The following is a 19,211-nucleotide window of genomic DNA, read 5'->3' as shown; positions in this document are numbered from 1 at the left end:
TAGCCGGAGGAGGAGATTTCAATTTTTCTCTCCAGAAAAAAAGAAGAATGGACAACTGTAGAGTAATATCTATACATATTGCCTGGAAGTGCTTATTATTAACACATAAAACAAAAAAGTTATTGATATAAAAGGTACACAATGCATCAGTCTAAAGTATTTTCATACATAATCCAGAGTAAGCACACTAAAAAATATATTCAAGTTGACAGTTTGAAATTTTGAAACATTGTAAGTACAGAAACCATTTCATTAGCAACAACTGATAATGACTACAGAATTGCAGGGGAAATTATAGCCCTAATGCAACAGTGCTAATTATTTCTGAGTTTACATTCAAAGGGTTACAGAAAAAGGAACAATATTAATATCATTCCATCTGGTTTTAATCAGAGGGCTGCAAATACATATAATTTTCCATATTTAAAATCTGACAAGTGCTGCTTTTCAATGCATTCTCAAAATAATCACAATGTGATTACAATCAAACCCAAATTCAGATAAAGAGATGTCCTTAGATGCACGCTTTACATAATGTAGATTTGATAATTACATACTATGTAGCAATGACATAATTGTTTTACTATAGAAATTTACGCTGCTTCACAGAACTTTTCCCATCCCTTTTATAAAAAAGCATTGGCCTTTATTAATTTGCTGCAGTTACTATTCATCAAAAACAGTAAACATGACTGGCCACTGGAAGATAATTCAAAGCAGTGAAAATGGGGCAACTCAATCATTTTCAACTGTATCATATTTAAAAGAAAGAATTGAATAAATGAAGCTGGTTTAAACAAATGGTTCACCAATCCCTATATATGCAAATAGTGGTACCTGCCCAAGTTACATTCTACTTTGGGGACAATTTAGATCAGATGGCACCCATTATAATTACTCAGCAATTTACTGAGCTTATGAAATTTAAAAGTTAATAACATAAAATCTTATTTGTAGATGGCGCATGTACAAAACATCTAATTTGCTAGAAGCAATTACAGAAATAAGGAAGAATATCTGGATCCCTTTAAACATTCAGGTTCTTAGCAAAAGCACCCTGATCTTATTTCAGCAGAGCAACGCCACTAGTTTTCATTAGCTTTTTACATTACAAGTCACATATGGCTGAGATGATTGATCACTTATAAACGTCAAATCATTTTTAAGAATGAATAGCAATCCAGGAAGCCCATTACATTTCTTTTTATGACAGAAGCCTAGTTTTTGTTACCAATGAGTCTGAAGACTTACTATTGTATTAATGTTATTCAGTTAAGGAAACCCACAGTAAAGTTTTTTGTGATAACAGTCCCTTTAACCCAAATAGCAGCCCCAAGGTTACTGAAAAGAATCTGATTGACTAATTTAGTGCTTTTCTTCAAATTAAACAAAAAAAAATTAATTTTTGTTCTGAAGGAATCATAGCAGATGTATGACAACTCTAGGCAAAAGCCATGGAAAACCTAATTAGATCTCTGATTAATGTGATCATAAAAGCCTTGAAGAAAATTGTTTGCTAATGTCACCAACTTACTACTGTAAAATTATGCAACTCCATAAAACCAAAATTTAAATGTGCAACATGGCACATTAAGACCACCTTGCTTCTCTACCTCTGCTTGAATTCATATCCACAGTATATAAACTCAGATTGCAGGATATTTTATTATTATTTTTAAAATGACAATTAGCAGTACAATGACTACATACAGAACATACTTTTATGTTTGTTCCTAGCCTTTGATGAATTCACTCAAGAACTATAATCTAGCTCCTATCCTGAGCCAGACAAGGTCCCTCAGGAGAAAAATATTTTGGACACCACTGCTACTGAACATCAAATCAAAACATTATACACATAAAAAAACAAGTCAAAAGCCTGGCATTTGAGAACACACACACACACACACACACCCTTTCCAAGGCATGCATATAAATAATAAACCGTAAAAATCCGTACTCACACTAAGTTGCATTAATAATCATACCACAAAATCCATTAAGTAACAAAGCAAACAGGTAAGCAGCAAACAACCCCAACTTGAAAATATGCACCAAACAGCAGATAGCCCCATCATCCTCTGTACTCCCCAACCCCCATTTAAAAAGAATTTTTTCCTTTTCTCATTACACAGCTGCTGCAGACAGACCTTGCACATGATTCATCTTTCCAACTTTATGACTCATAATTCTGAAATGTACCTGAAGACCATAAAATCCAAACCAATCTCTAAATGTCCAAAGGTATGCTTCATTAAGGACAACAGAGCACAGGGCACTGCATATGATAAGCCATTAGTACTAACATTTCCCTTCACAGTTACTATTGATTTTAACTACACCATTACACATCTTTTTCAGGGTTAATCATGAATATGTTAAGGCTGTACATCAGAAGCAGTAAATATTAGGTAGGCTGTGTAGGGGTAACAACTAAAAGTGGAAGCTGTCAAGTTGGTGTTGACCCCTGACAGGGTCTCTTCAAGGGTGATTCTCTGTTCGTGGAATGCCCTCATTGTTTACCTCATTATTAACTTTCTGGTGGATGTGGTATTTAAAAATATTCCTATTTCCCAGGCAATTGATGGCTGAAAGATACTATTGAATTTTGTATTGCATTACCACATTGGTGACTGCTGCCCCAAGCTCATTTGGGGAGGAAAGGTGCAAAAGAAAGTCAATAAATAAATAAATAAGAATACATAAAGAATCTTGTTTTTTTGTGGTGCCTTAGACATGTGGAATGCATCCTTTCTCCCACAGCAACACAAATTATAACTATAGACATGAGTATTATGAAGTGGGGATCTGCACACTATCAATATTTTCTTTTGGAAACTTGGTAAATCAGTTTTGTTCTCTACAAGGTCTTTGACAACAAAGGTTTCAATGAGTTCTGGGGACAAGGAAATCTGTTCCTCCTCAATGGCCTACATCACTGAAGTAAGGGTAAAAAAATGTAAAGGACCCCTGGATGGTTAAGTCCAGTCAAAGGCGACTATGGGGTTGCAGCGCTCATTTCGCTTTGAGGCCGAGGGAGCCAGCATTTGTCCACAGCCAGCTTTCCGGGTCATGTGGCCAGCATGACTAAACTGCTTCTAGCACAATGGAACACCGTGACAGAAACCAGAGCGCACAGAAACACCATTTACCTTCCCACCACAGCAGTTACTTCACTGATGTACAGTGGTGCCTCGCTTAACGAATGCCCTGCTTAACGAAATTTTCGCTTAATGAAAGGTTTATTCTAGTGGAGGTTGCCTCGCTAGACGAATTCATTTTACGAAAAATTTGTCTAGCAAATCGCGGTTTCCCATAGGAATGCATTGAAATTCAATGAATGCGTTCCTATGGGCAAAAAAATTTCAATGCATTCCTATGGGATTCGCTAGACGAATTTTTCGTTATAAGAAAAGACCCGTGGAACGAATTAAATTCGTCTAGCGAGGCACCACTGTAACCTCTTATCAGAACCCCTATCTTGCTCTATCTCATTATATTAGTTAACCAAGGTTTACCCTTGTCCATATATAAACTTCCTCTTGTTACAAGCTCTGTACAACTCTGTGTTGCTTCCAATAACACTATTCTTCACACCTGTCTGTTTGCTTGTGCCTTACCTTGCCTATGGCTCTATCCAGGATTCCCTTTGGCTTCCTCACCCTTCTAATTCCTGTATCTGTCCCAGCATGTCATTTGGGTTATATGCCCTGTAAATTAGCTCAGTTGTTAGTACTATGAGGCTGCTCACTAATGTTTGCTATCTCAACTTCACAATGAAGCACCTGCCCCAACACTGCACAGTTTGCCTAAGACTATATTGAGTAAGGAGTGCCGTGTGTGTGTGTAATGATAAGAATGACTTTCTTGAAGCAGACATAGTCATACTCCACACTTCAATCTCCCATTCTAGTATTATCTTTAATTTCTCTCTGTTCATACAACTACTCATGGCGGCTTATGGAGCAAAAGGCAGGGCAAGTCAGCAAACAGCTGGTGAAGGTGAAGGCCACAACAGAGAACAGTCGGAATAGAGACAAAAACACGAGAGAGTTTAAGGGGGCTGGGAGAGAGGGAGAGAGTTTGAAGTAGGGGAAGAGTCCAGGAGTGGCAAGAAACAGTGAGGATGAAGTAGGGTGAAGAGAGAGCATGTCTAGGGATTGGAGGGGGGGGGGAATGGAAAACAAAGGTGTAGGGGGAGAACTTTCTATTCTACAGAAAGTGCAGTCCTCCTATCTTGTAGTAGTTCTCTGCCTCTGCTTTCAACCAACACAACACAATCTGCCTGTTCCTTCTGCTACTTCAATCCAGTCTCCAAAACGATGTGTTAGCTAAGCTTCTCTCTCAGAACAGTACTGCAGCAACAACATTATTGTTGAAAGCATCCTGACTGAATTCTGATTGGTCTAGGGACACCACTATGGTGAGGGAAATGGTATTAAGTTCTTGCAGTGAATTGGGTGCAGGCATCAGTCTGGAACAAATCACTTCATACAAATTGCAGTAAATAATTTCCCCTTATTGATTAGGTGTTTCCAGTTTCAATGGAACAAGATTCTCCTATGGGGAATTTTGAAATAAGTTACCATTTCCCCCTTTTTTCTGGAGAGGTGTGTGGGCAGGCCTGCCTGTGTCATAGTAAAGCAGAAACTTTTGCTTCTATTTTCAATTAACCACAGGTTGGTGTTTTGTCTAAATCCTAAAATGTGATAAGTTCATCTGCTTTGGCCTTTCCTAGACTAAAACAACCTGACCATGCTGATCCATGCTCTGTTAAATTCCAAGTTTGATTACTGTAATGCATTATATGTAGGGCTGTCCTTGAACACAGTTCAGACGCTTCAACTATAAAAAAATTTGGCTACTAGGGTTCTGGTTGATTTATGCAGAGGCAAGTTAAATCAATTCTAAAAGAACTCTCATTTCTTCCATTTTCACTACAAAACCCAATTAAAGGTACTGGTGCTTACCTTTAAAGCCCTAAACAACTTGGGGTGCAAATATTTGAAGGAGGGCCTCCTCTGGAACCAACCTACAGATGCATTAAGATAATCAGAAGGGGTCCTTATTTGTACCCTGAGTGTGGAATGCCTTCCTGGCACAGATGCTGCTTTCTTTCCAATGTCAGGGGAAAACATTTCTATTTCCCCAGGCATTTTTAAATAGAGTTTTTTTTTTGCCAACTAGATAGCTTTTATTACTTTAAATTTTGATGGATTATTGGTTACATTTTATATTGTATTTGTAGATTTTAAATTCAGTGCATACCACCCTGAAATCCATTTTTGGATGAAGTTTATCAAATAAATGTATTGAAAAGAATTGTGCTTCACAGATCAAAGTTTGAAGTTGGTTTTAGCAAACCGCTTTGTCCAAATTCATATGAAATGCTAAAACAATGGTTAATACAAAATGGAAGGAAAAGCTTCCAACCTGCATTAGATCAACAATTTATAAGTGAAAGGAGAGAACTATCTGGCAACAGCTATGTGTTAGTGGGTTCTGGAAATGCAATGAATATATAGTTAAGGGACTTCAGATTAGTTAAAAGAAAGCTTTGCTGCATAAGCAGGTCATGACAAAGAATTTAGGCATACTATCTTATGTACTTTAACAAAGTCTAACCCAAATAGTTACGTATTTTCCCTGTTTACCCTGTCTCCATTTCCCTCTTATCTATTTTTAAACTGTAAGCCCTTTGAGATTGTTATCTGTCAAACCTGTTCTTTGAAAAGTACCATGTACATAGATGGCACTGTATAAATAAACTTAAATAAGAGGGGTGTGCTTGATAAAAGCAGATGAGAAGGCTAATCCAGGCAAAATAAGAAATATGGCAAAATATATACAAGTAGAATGGAAGAAGACAAAGGCAGGACTATACATTGGATATTCCACAACCAATTAAAATGTCTAGACTTTCATTCTTCCTAACATTGTATTAGTATGTACAATTTTGAAGACAACATGGTGAGTTCAAGTCATGGCTAAATCAAGTCCAATGCTTTCAGGAGTACTACCTGAGTGTGATTTAGTTGGATACAACTCAATATACTTAAATACACACTAAATAGTAACAATAAGTATTTCCCTGTTAAAAGTCAGAAATATTACTCTCCCTAAGGATAACCTGTGTAGAACTATGCAACAAAGTATATATTAAAACGCTTACACTATTCTAAAATTCAATGCTCAATGTTGATTTTTTTTTAAAAAAACATACATAATATTATAAACACTTCAAATTTAAATCTATTTGGTTAAAAAATTATTTCACTATATTCTTTCTTTCAGTGTAGTTACAAAAAAAACAGCTATGTCTGTTGAAAAGGAATGTAAATGAAAGGACTGCGGAATTCATACCAGATGGAAAGCATATCTGTCCACTTCTGCTATATGACATTTCAGTCAATGCAAAAAATACATAAGCACTCAAACGTGGAAGCTTGATCTGAGGATGAAACCCATCAATGACATTGTGGCCCCTCATTCCAAGAGTTTATGTAGCATCCTCAATTCCATTTTGAACACAAGCACTGATGAAATGGAACCCTGCAGGTCCCAGGGAGAAGACAAACATCAACCCATCTGATTGTTTAAAAGTTCTGCATCAACAGTCATTCCAAGCTGTGCAGGTAACCTCACAAAACCCAAATACAGTGGTACCTCTACTTATGAATTTAATGTGTTCCAAACACACATTTGCAAGTTGAAAAAAATTGTAAGTCGAATCTCATAGGAATGCATTGGGAGAAAAAATTCGTAAGTCGAAGCAACCCTATCTAAAAATTCATAAGTAGAAAAAATCCTATCTAAACCACATCCAAGATGGCGGACGGAGCGCCATTCGTAAGTAGAAACATTCATAAGTAGAGTTATTCGTAAGTAGAGGCACCACTGTACATTATACAGTATATATCTATACAGTATCTGCACACATAGGTGCACAACAGCAATGGAAAAAGGACTGCAAAGTACAATACATATTTGGTGTAGAAGCCAATTGTTACAAGAATACTGCTATGAGAAATGCTAAGAACTATAGCACTTGATCATAACACATGGCCAAAATGCTTACAAAATTATCCCACAGCACAATTATTAAATAAGAGAAAGTTTTAAAATTAATACACTATATTAGAATACCCTAGTTCTAACAATTGAATTCAACATACTGTAGTAACAAAAGCTCTTAGCAGTAAGGGACACACAGAGAGACATCCTGCATATTATATACAAAGCCAGCCAGCCCAAAATTGGTTTTGATTAAGGCTAGGATTTTATGTATGAAAACAAAGGGGACCTGAAATAAATTGTTGGCAGGGTATCTTCCTGCCCAGTCTGAGTTGCAGAGACTGCAAATACCACAGAGCCTAGGATTCTGCTTCATGCAAACTTCACTTAAGAATGAATACATACATCAAATATTGTATTATCTCTCATACTAAGGATAAGGACTGGAACTGGACTAAAAATCAGCAGCAGATATGCCATTTAGCAGTTGCAACACTTTCTGCAGTAGCTTAAGAGTTCCTGGCGCATTTTGCTTTCATGCACTGATATACAATGACCCAGGAAAAACTAGACTCTCACAACTTATCTAACTACTTCCTCAACCCTTGTAAAAAAAATCCACTCTGTGCTATCTCAACTCTTTCAAATACCCCCAGGCTGCAATATTATGCATGTTTTATTTTATATAAGCCCTGCTGAAATAAAGTTCCACATAAATGTTGGCTATGGTTGGGATGTTAAACTGTCAGACAACAGAATGTTAGCCCACTTACCCAATTTTTGCTCTCTCTTTAGTTTTGGATGAAGAGCCAGTTTTGGGTTTTTTGCTTTCTTTGTCTTTTGGTTTTGATTTAACTTTCCTGCCCTTCTTTTCCTCTCTTACTTCTGCTGAAACACTTGGGAAGTTTTCTGGACTCATTACTCGTGGAATGTTTCGCTCCCCTCTCTCTTTTGCTTTTGCTATTGCCTCCGATATTATGCGATTAGCTTTCTCCTGCTTACTTTCAGATTCCACCTTTTTTTTCTGTTTTTTCTCAGACATAGATTTCACCTGGGTATTCTGCAACTTAGCATATGTCCCAGAACCATCTGTTTTCTTGGAGGAAGGAGGCTGCAAGAAAAAAAATATATAGGTTATTCATCTAAGACAAATGTGTTGTCTTATACTGTACATTTGCAGTGCAGGCTTATACATGTTTAGTCAGGAGAAGGTCCCAGTGCTTGTTCTAACTGCAGTCATGCAGCACAATCCTACACATGTTTACTTAAAATAAGACTTACTGTGTTCTTTAAGGCTTACTGATAAGTGGGCTGCAGATTGCAACCCTAATCACATATAATATACTTAGATATTTCATGCAAATGCAATAAAAATAAAACATTTAAATTCTATCATAAAATCATACAGAAGTCAGTATAAAAACACCATCTGTTAAAGCTATAGTATTCCTGAGTGGGTGGGTGGGTGGGAGCTATCCAACTTTTTATCTGCATTATTTGTCACAGCCAATACCTGTATTAAGAAAAATCGAGGGGATACTGTAGCTTTAAGTTAAGTAAAATTACTACATTACTGTGTATTAGACCAGGTCTTTGCATGTGGGAAACCGACATCTAAATGTTAAACTCAAAGAAGTATTCTAAGTTTTCTCTCTCATTTTAATAGAGCTGGCAGCTGTACTATAGAAAAGTAAAAGGTAAAAATGGTGTAGTTTGAAGTTATAAATCTTTAAAAATTGTAACTTCTAAATTCTAGAAACTTTTGTCTAGTGTGAAAATTCTCTATTCATAAGCTGAATTGTTCTCTATTCATAGGCTGAATTGTTCACAACCTTGTAAAAAAGGGGGTGTCCACTAAATTAGCATCTGTGCCTGGGGAAGGTCCAGTTTATAGTCTTCATGCACTGATGAGGGTGGGCTGTAATACAACTCCTGTTCCAACTGTATTTATTCACATTCTCCATTTTACTGTTTACCATCTTTTTTACGTCCATATTTTCTGTGGCATCTCATTTCAGTTGAAAATTAATCTACATTCACAACCTACTCACCCTCACACCAGTGTGAATAAAAATATAAACATAATTTAAAAGAATTTTCATCATACATTTACCATTTTTGGTGGCCATTTAAGTTGTATTTTAAATGTAATAAAACATTTTATTTATGGCACACTGATTAAAAAAATATTCAGGATAAGCCAAATACAACTCCCATGTAAAAATAATGTTTATACATGAAAAATACTGTTTTACGAATCTTGAATGTCTAGCCAGATACAGAAACCACATACTGATGAAGCAAAAGCAAATTTATAAAAACTTACATAACATAAAAGTTAACGTCATAACAAAATCTGTACATAATACAATGTTCAACATTCAGTTGCAATATATTTAAGCCGAATTAGCTTTCACAGGTAAACTAGGCATATAATGCTAAAACAATTTCAGTCAATTAGTTAAAAAAAATACCCTTTGTTTAGAAATTCATGTAGAACTGATCACAGGAAACAGTTAAACAGCTCCTTTGTTTGGTTGTTGTTTCTAAATGTACGCACACAGAAACTCCTGTTTCTAGCACAAATACGGTAATTATAGCAGCCTCTCGAAGATCTGATGGAGGACAGCTTTTAAAAAAACAAACGTAAGAAAGGAATGGAAAGAATTTCCTATCCAAACAGACAAAAAAAGCAGATAACAATTCTGCTATGTTCTCACCCATAAATGTGCCTCTGACTACAGCATAGGGGAAAGCCAGGAATTTCCAAACACATTTTCAGGCCAGATCCAGTTCGCTTTACTGGATACATTTTTCTATACGTGCCTCATCAAAGCTTAACAGCAGTGCTGCAGCACGAAGAAGAAAGCAGGGTTTATGATAGCTAAGTAAAATGCCACCTCAAGGCCTGCAGGCTACAACAAATCACCAAGACTCGAGAAAACAGCAACAAGCTCAAGATGGCGATGCAGCACGACTCCCGCAGCAGCAGCCAGTAATAAGGAAGGTTATTCAATCCCATTAGCCTTTTAGCCCAAAGAACCCCTCCTCCTCCCACTCATTCAAGCTTTCACTTACCCTTCCTCTTGGCCTCTTCACTGAAGACATTTTTGGCATTAGACAAAGGCTTGCCCTCTGATTTTTCACCACCCGAGGTAGTGCTCAAGAGAAAAGCATTGAAAGAAGATTGCTAAATGGCCTATTTAGTAAGCCGAAAGCCAGGATAGACACAACCTTCCACAAATACACATTGTGATTTATCAACATATTCCTTCCTTGACAAGCAAGAGTCCTCTGTTTATCTACCGTATGAGAAACCGTCAACCTCCATGGAACGGCAGAATTTCAACAATAGCTGTAAGTAGATATCCAGGTTCCAACAAAACACAGTAAGAAATGAATGCACAAAGCATCAAAATGCATCAGCATGAATATTAGAGATGTCGTTAAAAATACTGACTCCTTCTGCGGAAGTAGGCCAGCAGATGGTGCTACCAGTTATTATTCCATTAGACTCTGTAATTTAACCCTCAATAGACTGCTCTTCCCTACATGTGGTACAGTAGTTAACTCTTACTCTTCCAGCTGCTACAGTAGTTGAAAATAATACCTATGCATTCCACACCACACTCAAGTAACACACCGAAATCTGACATCCACACCACAAAAAGTATTATTGTTTATTATAATAATAATTCTGTAATACAGTTGCATGAGGAGGAGGAGGAGGAGGAGGAGGAGGAGGAGGCCAGCCTTAAATATTATAAATAGAGGAAATGGTCAAAAGCCATAAAATGGATAACAGACTGAAAATAAAAGTTTAAGAAGTATTAATCTTTATAAAAGTCAAAGTTATTAATATACAGCTTTATTCAATCTGATGAAAACTGTATCTGTTTTGAAAATGTGCACCATATCATTCACAGAAGGAATATACGGTACTTCACGGCTGACTTGTAGAAAATGATTACCGGTAGATACCAAGGCCACACAGAATTTGTGGTCCCCGAGTGGGAAGTGAGCTAGGTTTGCCTATCCCTGGAGACCTATATATCTAATTGTTTTCCAAAATTCTGAGAGATTTAATAAACTTATGTGCAGTTGGTCTTACTCGCCTCTGCAATGAAGACTGACCTTGGGCATAAATACAGCAGCACCATGCATTCTTTCCATGTCATAGCAGGGCTGCATGCCTGGATTTACTGGACGATTGAAAGAGCTAAGAGAACAGGGGAGACAACTTAAGCGTGCATGGCAGAAGATTGTCCCAGAATGGTGAAGAAATGTGTCCAGTGAAATTAGTTCACTGATAATTGGATTGGAATATACCTAACCCTACTCATGGGTCAAGCACCTAAAGATCACAACCAGATGTCAAAGTGCTACACACAATAATGAGTTTGAAAAATAGTTTTAATATACTAATAATCATTTCAATTTGGATCCTACAATTCAGTCTTTGAGCTGGTGTCTCAAGCAGGTACTTGCTGAAAAGAATGTATGGGTGAGGATGTTTTTTTCTTATACTGTATATATATATATTTTCTACACATTTTGTGCCTTTTATTTTTTGTGCCCTTCAGCTCTCTATATTGGACAAACAGGCCAAACGCTACACCAAAGGATAAATGGACATAAATCTGACATCAGGAATCACAAGACAGAGAAACCGGTAGGAGAACACTTCAATCTGCCAGGATATTCTATTCAAGATATCAAAGTAACTGTCCTATTACAAAAGAATTTCAGAAATAGACCGGAAAGAGAAGTTGCTGAATTGCAACCTATTACCAAACTTAAAACAATGGAGAGACCTGGTCTGAATAGAGACATTGGATTCTTATTTCATTATACATGATAAAGCTATTTTTAGCCATCTCACCCCTTGCTTTTTCCTGTAAGACCAGTTACAGTAGTTAACAGTCATCCACAGGTTTACCACACCTATCAGCCAATCACCCATTCCCACCAGGCTTCCGAGTAATACCCCTCCCCACCCTCTCACTATATATAAGGGTCTGGTGACTTCTGTTTCAGTGTATCTGAAGAAGTGTGCATGCACACAAAAGCTCATACCAATGACAAACTTAGTTGGTCTCTAAGGTGCTACTGGAAGGAATTTTTTTTATTTTGTAAGAAATTTTTGATAGTGGAACAGTCTCCCTCGGGAGGTTGTGGACTCTCCTTCCTTGGAGGTTTTTAAGCAGAGGTTGGATGGCCATCTGTCATGGATCCTTTAGTTGATATTCCTGCATTGCAGGGGGTTAGAGTAGATGACCCTGGGGTCCCTTCCAGTTCTAAGATTCTATGATATAATCTGAACACCAGATTGGGGAACCCATAGAGGAGAGGGCTGCTGCCTCATATCCTGCCTGTGTATTTCCTGCATGTACCAGGATGGACACAGTTCTTACATTATTATCAAGACTTGGCTTCAGAGGTCCTCAGTGGGAGCTCTTTCTTTCATAATGGGCTAAGTGACTTCCAGCAACTCAGCTTCACTCCCTTGCCTCAGAGGTGCTCAGTGAGAGCTGTTGGATGTGAACTGCTAACTTCCAGCACATTTGGCATCATCATTCACTGAGTAAGATTCAGCTGCTCAGACTCACTAACCTCAGAGGTCCTAAGTCAGGGGTAGACAACCTAAGGCTCGTGGGCCGGATGTGGCCCAATCACCTTCTCAATCCGGCCCATGGACAGTCTGGGAATAGATTTCATTCACTGCCAATGCTTTTGTTACTACGAAGTTAATGTAAAAATGTGCAAAAATACAGCTGCCCATCTTTTAACTGGAATGGTATGCCAGATAGGCAAACTTATAGCTAATGGCACTGGCTTCCAACTACCTTCCTGGTACAATAAAAACTTGGGCTTAAACCTGATAAGATCAGGGAAGAGAGCCCCTGATCCAATCTCCTACTAGCTGGGAACTTTAATGGGTTGATTCCAATTCCTTGTAACACATGAAAGTGAACTCATTTTTGTATATGCAAGTTTTTAACTAAATGTTGCAAGATTCTGACTGGTTAGATGTGTGGTTTTATTATTTTAAAATAATAAACTATTTTTATTATTTCTGTTGTAATCGTTGGAAGATGCTGTAGTTTCAAGAAGTGTAGGCCACATGTAATTAAACAAATGGGAGTCCCACGATAAACACGATATAAGAAACTATAGTATAAATTTCAAATGCTAAACTATATTTTTATATCGTATAAACAATACAAGAGAATATCGAGGTTTAGTTTCAATTCAAATCTATACAGAACTTCATTGTCAGTATAGAGCTCATATAACAAGGAGTTCCCCACAGACTTTACTGTTAGAGGATGCTCTCCATAAAAGGATTATGAGGATGGAGCATTATTAGACTACTGAAGTGAATAGGAAAACCTCTGATCATGCAGAACTCCCAGCATGCATCAAAGCTCTCACATTCATGCCATAACAGCTGTACCAGGGCATGTACTTGCTTAAAACACTGGATAGATTTCCTCAATGCATATCTTTCACATTTTTGGTTTGCTGTTGATCTTATTTTTACTATTTTTTGTGGTTCTTATTTTGTAATTTTATGTTGTGAACTGCCCTGGGAGCTAAGGATGGAGGGCAGTATACAAATTCAATAAATGAAATCATCATCACTACCACCACTCATTTTCCAGGATACTTTCTCACAAAAAAATGCATGTTCACAGTATCCTACATTAGAAAAAAACACATAGATCAAATATAAAATCATGAGAGTTGTGAAAGAAAAACAATGAACAGTAGTGCTACAAAAGAGAGGATACCATAATCTAATGCAAAGAATGAACTTCTGCAAAACACACAAAACAGATTGTTAAGGATTCCTAAACTGTCAGCACAGTGTTAGAAATTCAAATATATAATCTAATCATCAAATGGCACCTTAAACCTAGGTTACGGTCGCCACAATGGAATGTCTAGGTGCCACTGGGGGAGGTGATAATTATTATTGTCATTATTATTCATTTCATTTCTATACTGCTTTATATATTAAATAACAAATATCAAAGTGGTTTACAACAAATTACAACAAACATCAAATAAAACAATCTAGAATAAAGCAAATTCAATCTTCAATGAAAATATTTCAATCCTTCTCTAAGTGACATTTTGCTTTCCCCAGTTGCCAACCTGGTGTCCATAGATCTCCATGTGATCACAATTGGACCTGCGCCAGTCGCAAAATGCGCCTGCTGCCTGGCTAATTTCTAACACTGCAATAGAATGCATTTTCACTACAGGGTTCAAGAGACAAAAATGTGATGGGATTTCAGTTATATCAGAGCAATTTATTGTCTGCAAAATTTACATTGTTCTTAACAAGAGCAACTAATGTTACCTGAATTGGCATGAATCACATGACCATTTAAAGAACTTTACATGTGCCATTTCATGTCAGATTTGGGTGAAACATTGTGTTTGAAATTTAAACTTGTATATTGTTAAAATAAAAAAACTACCAGAAAATATCTTTATTATCCCACCTATACTCAAAATATGGATTTTATATTATTTCACAGCTTTCTTGATAAATCTGCAATTAAACACATGCAATGCAATCACAAGCCTCTTTACTCAGAAGCAATTCCTACTTAATTTAATGAGACTTACTCCTTTATGACTGTATTTTGGATTGTAGTCATAATATAAAGCTTTGTTTTTCCTCTTATTACATCTGTTAAATTTATTTTGGAAGAAAATTATTTGGAAGAAAATTATTTGGAAGAAAATTAAGTCATATATGTATGTTATATACTAGATACAAGAAGTTCTTTAATTTCTCCCTCTGCAGACCAATTAAACATTGCTGGGGTCTTGGACCACTTATTTTATGTTTAAAAATCAAAGCACGTGATAAAATAAGTGATACAGTGGTACCTCAGGTTAAGTACAGTGGTGCCTCGACTTACGAATTTAATCCATTCCGAAGGCACCTTCGTAGGCCGAAAAATTCGTAAGTCAAAAAGCGCCATTGGAAACGCGATTTCCCATAGGAATGCATTGGAAACGGAAAAATCCATAAGTCGAAGCAATCCCATCTAAAAATTCGTAAAACCGCCGCTGTTTCCGTTCGGATGTCAAGAAATTCGTAAGCATGCGGCCATTTGCCCCACTCGTAAGTCGAAAAATTCGGTTGTCGTGTCGTTCGTAAGTCGAGGTACCACTGTACTTAATTGGTTCCGGAAGTCCGTACTTAACCTGAAGAGTACTTAACCTGAAGCGAACTTTCCCATTGAAAGTAATGGAAAGTGGATTAATCTGTTCCAGATGGGTCAGCAGAGTACTTAATTTGAAAGTACTCAACCTGAAGCATTCTTAACCCAAGGTATGACTGTATTTTATAAACCGCAATCTGGCTTCTCTAATGTGATGGATGTGCCTGTTTTTGTAACCACAAATTTCTGAAAAATTGGATGTTAAATTTACTTTACCCTCAAGTCAAGTTTGGCATTCAACCTGCTTCTGCATTTGGATTTCAGAGCAGCAAGAGGTGAAAATCTCAGCTCACACCAACACCATATTATGAAAATTACAGGCTCTAAACCAGGGCCTTGTTAGCATACTCCTTAATCTGGCCTTGGTCAAAAGTGCTTTTATCTTTATTTCCAGAAGAAAGAAAATAAATTAATTTTAGGGTCAAGTGCAGATATTGAGTTTGATCCACCTTTCAAAAAACCACAGTTTGAAAACTTCTGCTACCGTATATTCCTTCAGATAACATAAGCTATGCATTTTGAAACACTTCAGTTAAGTTTCACTTCTCAGGAATATTAACAGGAAGAACGGTCAAGAATCAGTTCTACTTTGCTAAGTAAGAGACATATGATTGTGAGTTGGTTGAATAAACTGGCAGTGAACCTTGAGCTTGTGTATTCCCCCTCTCTTCTATTGCTCCAGCATAGCCATGAGGATATTGGAAGCTTTTACATCTATTCCCCCCCCCCCCAATTAATTTCAACTTGTCATTGATGAATTGTGATTAATCTTAACTTCGGTTTGTTTCTAACAAATCAACTTCAAACCATGGGTTATAAAGGTGATTTAGACATAAGGGGAGCAAAACACAAGTGTGCGTAAGACTCATTGTGGCTTGTTCCCATTACAGTAAACCATGATTTATCATGATCCCCAAAATGAGTGTTTATTTTACAGTTGTTTCTGAATATTATTTTTTACTGGATTATTTTAAATCTTAAACTTTGCAAAAGATTTGAGTACAGTGTTTAATATCTTCCAGTTCCAGAGAAATTAAACATACGGTTTAGTTTGGCTTTGATCCTACCCACATCCTCCTTATACACTGGAATGATCCATAAATTCCAGCCTACCCTCTCCTTCCTGGAATCCACTTCCTGTTTGTACTCTGCTTTGAGTATGCACAGAGGAGGCCAATAGGATGAAAGCTACTGTTAACAACTCTGCTTTCTGTTACTTAGTTTCCTGGCAGAGTGCTAGTCAGCCTGTGCAGTGCAGTACACCAAGCAATAGCTAGGATCGTATTTCACTGCTGGCAGTCATTCCATGCAAATCCAGGACACGGAGGACTCATACTAAGAAAGAATTGACAAAAAAGACAACAAACAACCACCAAGGTCTAACCTGTGACTTTAGAAACATTATATTATTAAAAATGGATAAAACATTTTTGTAATATACTTACAGTGTAAAAGCTGACCTGACAACTTAAAAATTTGTCCATACCCCATACCCCAATTTGTAAAGAACATTAATAGGAAGAATTTGTATCTGCTTGCTTTTAAGTATGTTAAATTATTATATGCAGGATTTAATTTGTGCAGACCGAAATTTAAAGCAACAAATAAAAAAATGGGCAACAGTACATGGTGTCATGGAGTAATTTTATTATTTTGAATAATAAAAGAGGACAAATTAAATGTCACTGATTTCTTAACATATTTAGCAAATGTTATCATCCTCTCTGCACTGATATTAATGAGAAAAATTAGGTGTTGACATTTTAGGTGCAGCTTATGAAAAACTGTAGGCTTTTTTGAAACTTGCACCTGCATTTATAACTTTCAAAATATTGTTAGCAATTTCTGACTTTTAACTGACACCTATTAACCATCGTAGCACCCATCAACCTTCTTCATAAGGTCTCATTTACATATCCATGTCATTTTGTAGCACCCATAGATGCATCCACATAACTGGAAATGTATCTTGCTTAATTTTTCATCAGAGCTTTATAACATAAGCCAACATCTAAAAGCACTAAGTCAGTAATATTTCAAGCAATGTCAATGTCACCACATTTTAATTTCTCTATGCTAAAATTTGCTTCACTAGCAGCCTTCACCAGCTTTAGCTTTGCATTTTAGCACTAGCTTGGTAGTCATAGCTGAAAAAAATAGCATACAGGTGAGTGCACAGGTTTCCATGCAAGTGAATGAAATGCTTCATCTCTCTTCTGCACCAAGCACAGAAACCAAAAGGGCTACTAGAGAAAGGAAGTTCCTTCCTCTGAACCCAACAGGGCTCTCCACTATTCACTCTGTCATCCTCTAGCAGGCAGAGTACCTTTTTTGGGTTTTTTTGCAGGCTAATAATTTATTTTCAAGGCTGATGAGGTTACTGGCAAAACACTGATTTCACCTCTCCTAATGGTGTACTGTACTTCCTAACAGACTTTCTAGGAACAGCAAGCTCTGCAACTCAAAACTTCTAAAATAACTACCAGTACTCACCTGGTCAGCACTGACAATTAAGAATTACATCCAGGGAAGTTTTTTGGAAGAGTTGCTTTTTCTTGTCTTTCAGGTAAAACATAAACAAATGTAGATATGTGTTTGCAGGTGGGAAAGTAAAACTATTTAGGACGTAAGCAACTAAATCAGGGGTTTAACTTAGGCGCACGAACTTTTTTGGGCCTGAGGGATACAGTGAGGATTGACCACACCTAAACTGCCACATGCCACACACCAATCCACATGCTCATCAGAGAAGGGGGGTGGATGAGCAGTCTGCAAACATGCAAGCAAGCAGTCAGAACGGGGTGGGGGGTGGGGGATTGTTTCAGTAGACACATACTCATTCAGCATTTTTCTTTCTCAGGGCAGCACTGGTAGTGGAGGATATCCTACACCAGGATTTCCCTGACGATAAAATACACTATCATTCAGCTCAGCTGGCTTCATTCAGCCCTTATCACAAATCTCAGTTACTTTGAGATGCTTGCTTCTTTTGGCTCCCACTGAGGTCTTCTGAAGAGATGATACCTGTGAGGGACAGGGGATATCGCGAACTCCCTCCCCTCCTGAGTTCAAGCCCATCCCCGAGCACAGGGGAAAGCAGAGGGAGCTCCGGTTCCAGTGAGGAAGCAGGAAGTCGTGTCCGAGGCTCAGGCAAGGTAGCGGAGCCAGGGTCCCAGGTGGGACAGGAAGGGGCAAATAAGGGGGGGAGACCCATCCCCCCAACTCCGGAATTACGCAGAAAGAGGAGGGGAAAGAGGATGGGTCTTCCAAGGCTTTTGTGTTGGGGAAAGACGCGCCAAAAGCCATTCGGAGGTTCTGCAACATAATGACCCCATCGTTCCGTGTAAATAGCAATGACTTCAGCACTGTAAATACGCAGCACCAATAAAGTAATAAAATGCAGAGCTGCGTAGCGTCGTTTCTCTGAAGTAGCCTGCTCCGGCCACTGTGACAGCAACCTCCGAATCTTTTTTTTGGGCTACTTTGGAGTTGCCGGGATGAGTGTGTCAGAGGCGGAGAAATGGCGGCAGATCGCGGAGAAAGCCCAGCAAGACCTGCAGCAGCTGGCGCAGCAGGCGCAGGGGGAACTAAAGGCAGCTAAAGAAGAAACCAAGAAGGTCCAGGACGACCGGCTACAACTTGCGGAACAGGTGAGAGCGCTTCAGGAAAGAGAGCAGCAATTAAGGGCGGTGGCGGTAGACCTCCAAAACAAGCTGGATGCAGAGAAAAACAAGGCGGGAGGGGCCCCCCAAGTCCAAGTGCTGCCAGGAAGGAGAGCAGGGACCCTAGTAAGCAAGTTCAATGGAGACCCGAGGGAATATCAGGGCTTTGAGACTGAGATTGTGTATGCTCTTGAGCTGCACCATGCTGACTTCCCGGATGATGAGCACAGGGTAGCGTTTATTGTGGAGCACCTTACCGGGGCAGCCAGGGAGTGGCTAAGACCGTTAA

General features: G+C 38.0%; 1 protein-coding gene across 13 annotated transcripts in view; it reads right to left on the bottom strand.

Moving 5' to 3' along the window:
• Positions 1 to 19,211, bottom strand: part of CHD9 (chromodomain helicase DNA binding protein 9) — an 86,171-nt gene that overhangs the window by 39,663 nt on the left and 27,297 nt on the right. For 7 of the 13 annotated variants that reach the window (XM_035121168.2, XM_035121166.2, XM_060276072.1 and 4 more), the window contains one exon: positions 7,788 to 8,125. In XM_035121168.2, coding sequence (XP_034977059.1) covers positions 7,788 to 8,125 — 338 coding nt within the window. The other 6 variants (XM_035121173.2, XM_035121174.2, XM_060276075.1 and 3 more) reach the window with 5 other exon arrangements.

This window comes from Zootoca vivipara, chromosome 6 (assembly GCF_963506605.1).
Source record: "Zootoca vivipara chromosome 6, rZooViv1.1, whole genome shotgun sequence".
Lineage (NCBI taxonomy): Eukaryota > Metazoa > Chordata > Lepidosauria > Squamata > Lacertidae > Zootoca > Zootoca vivipara.
Note: the sequence above shows the minus strand (reverse complement) of the source record. Positions and strands in the feature narration are given on the sequence as shown.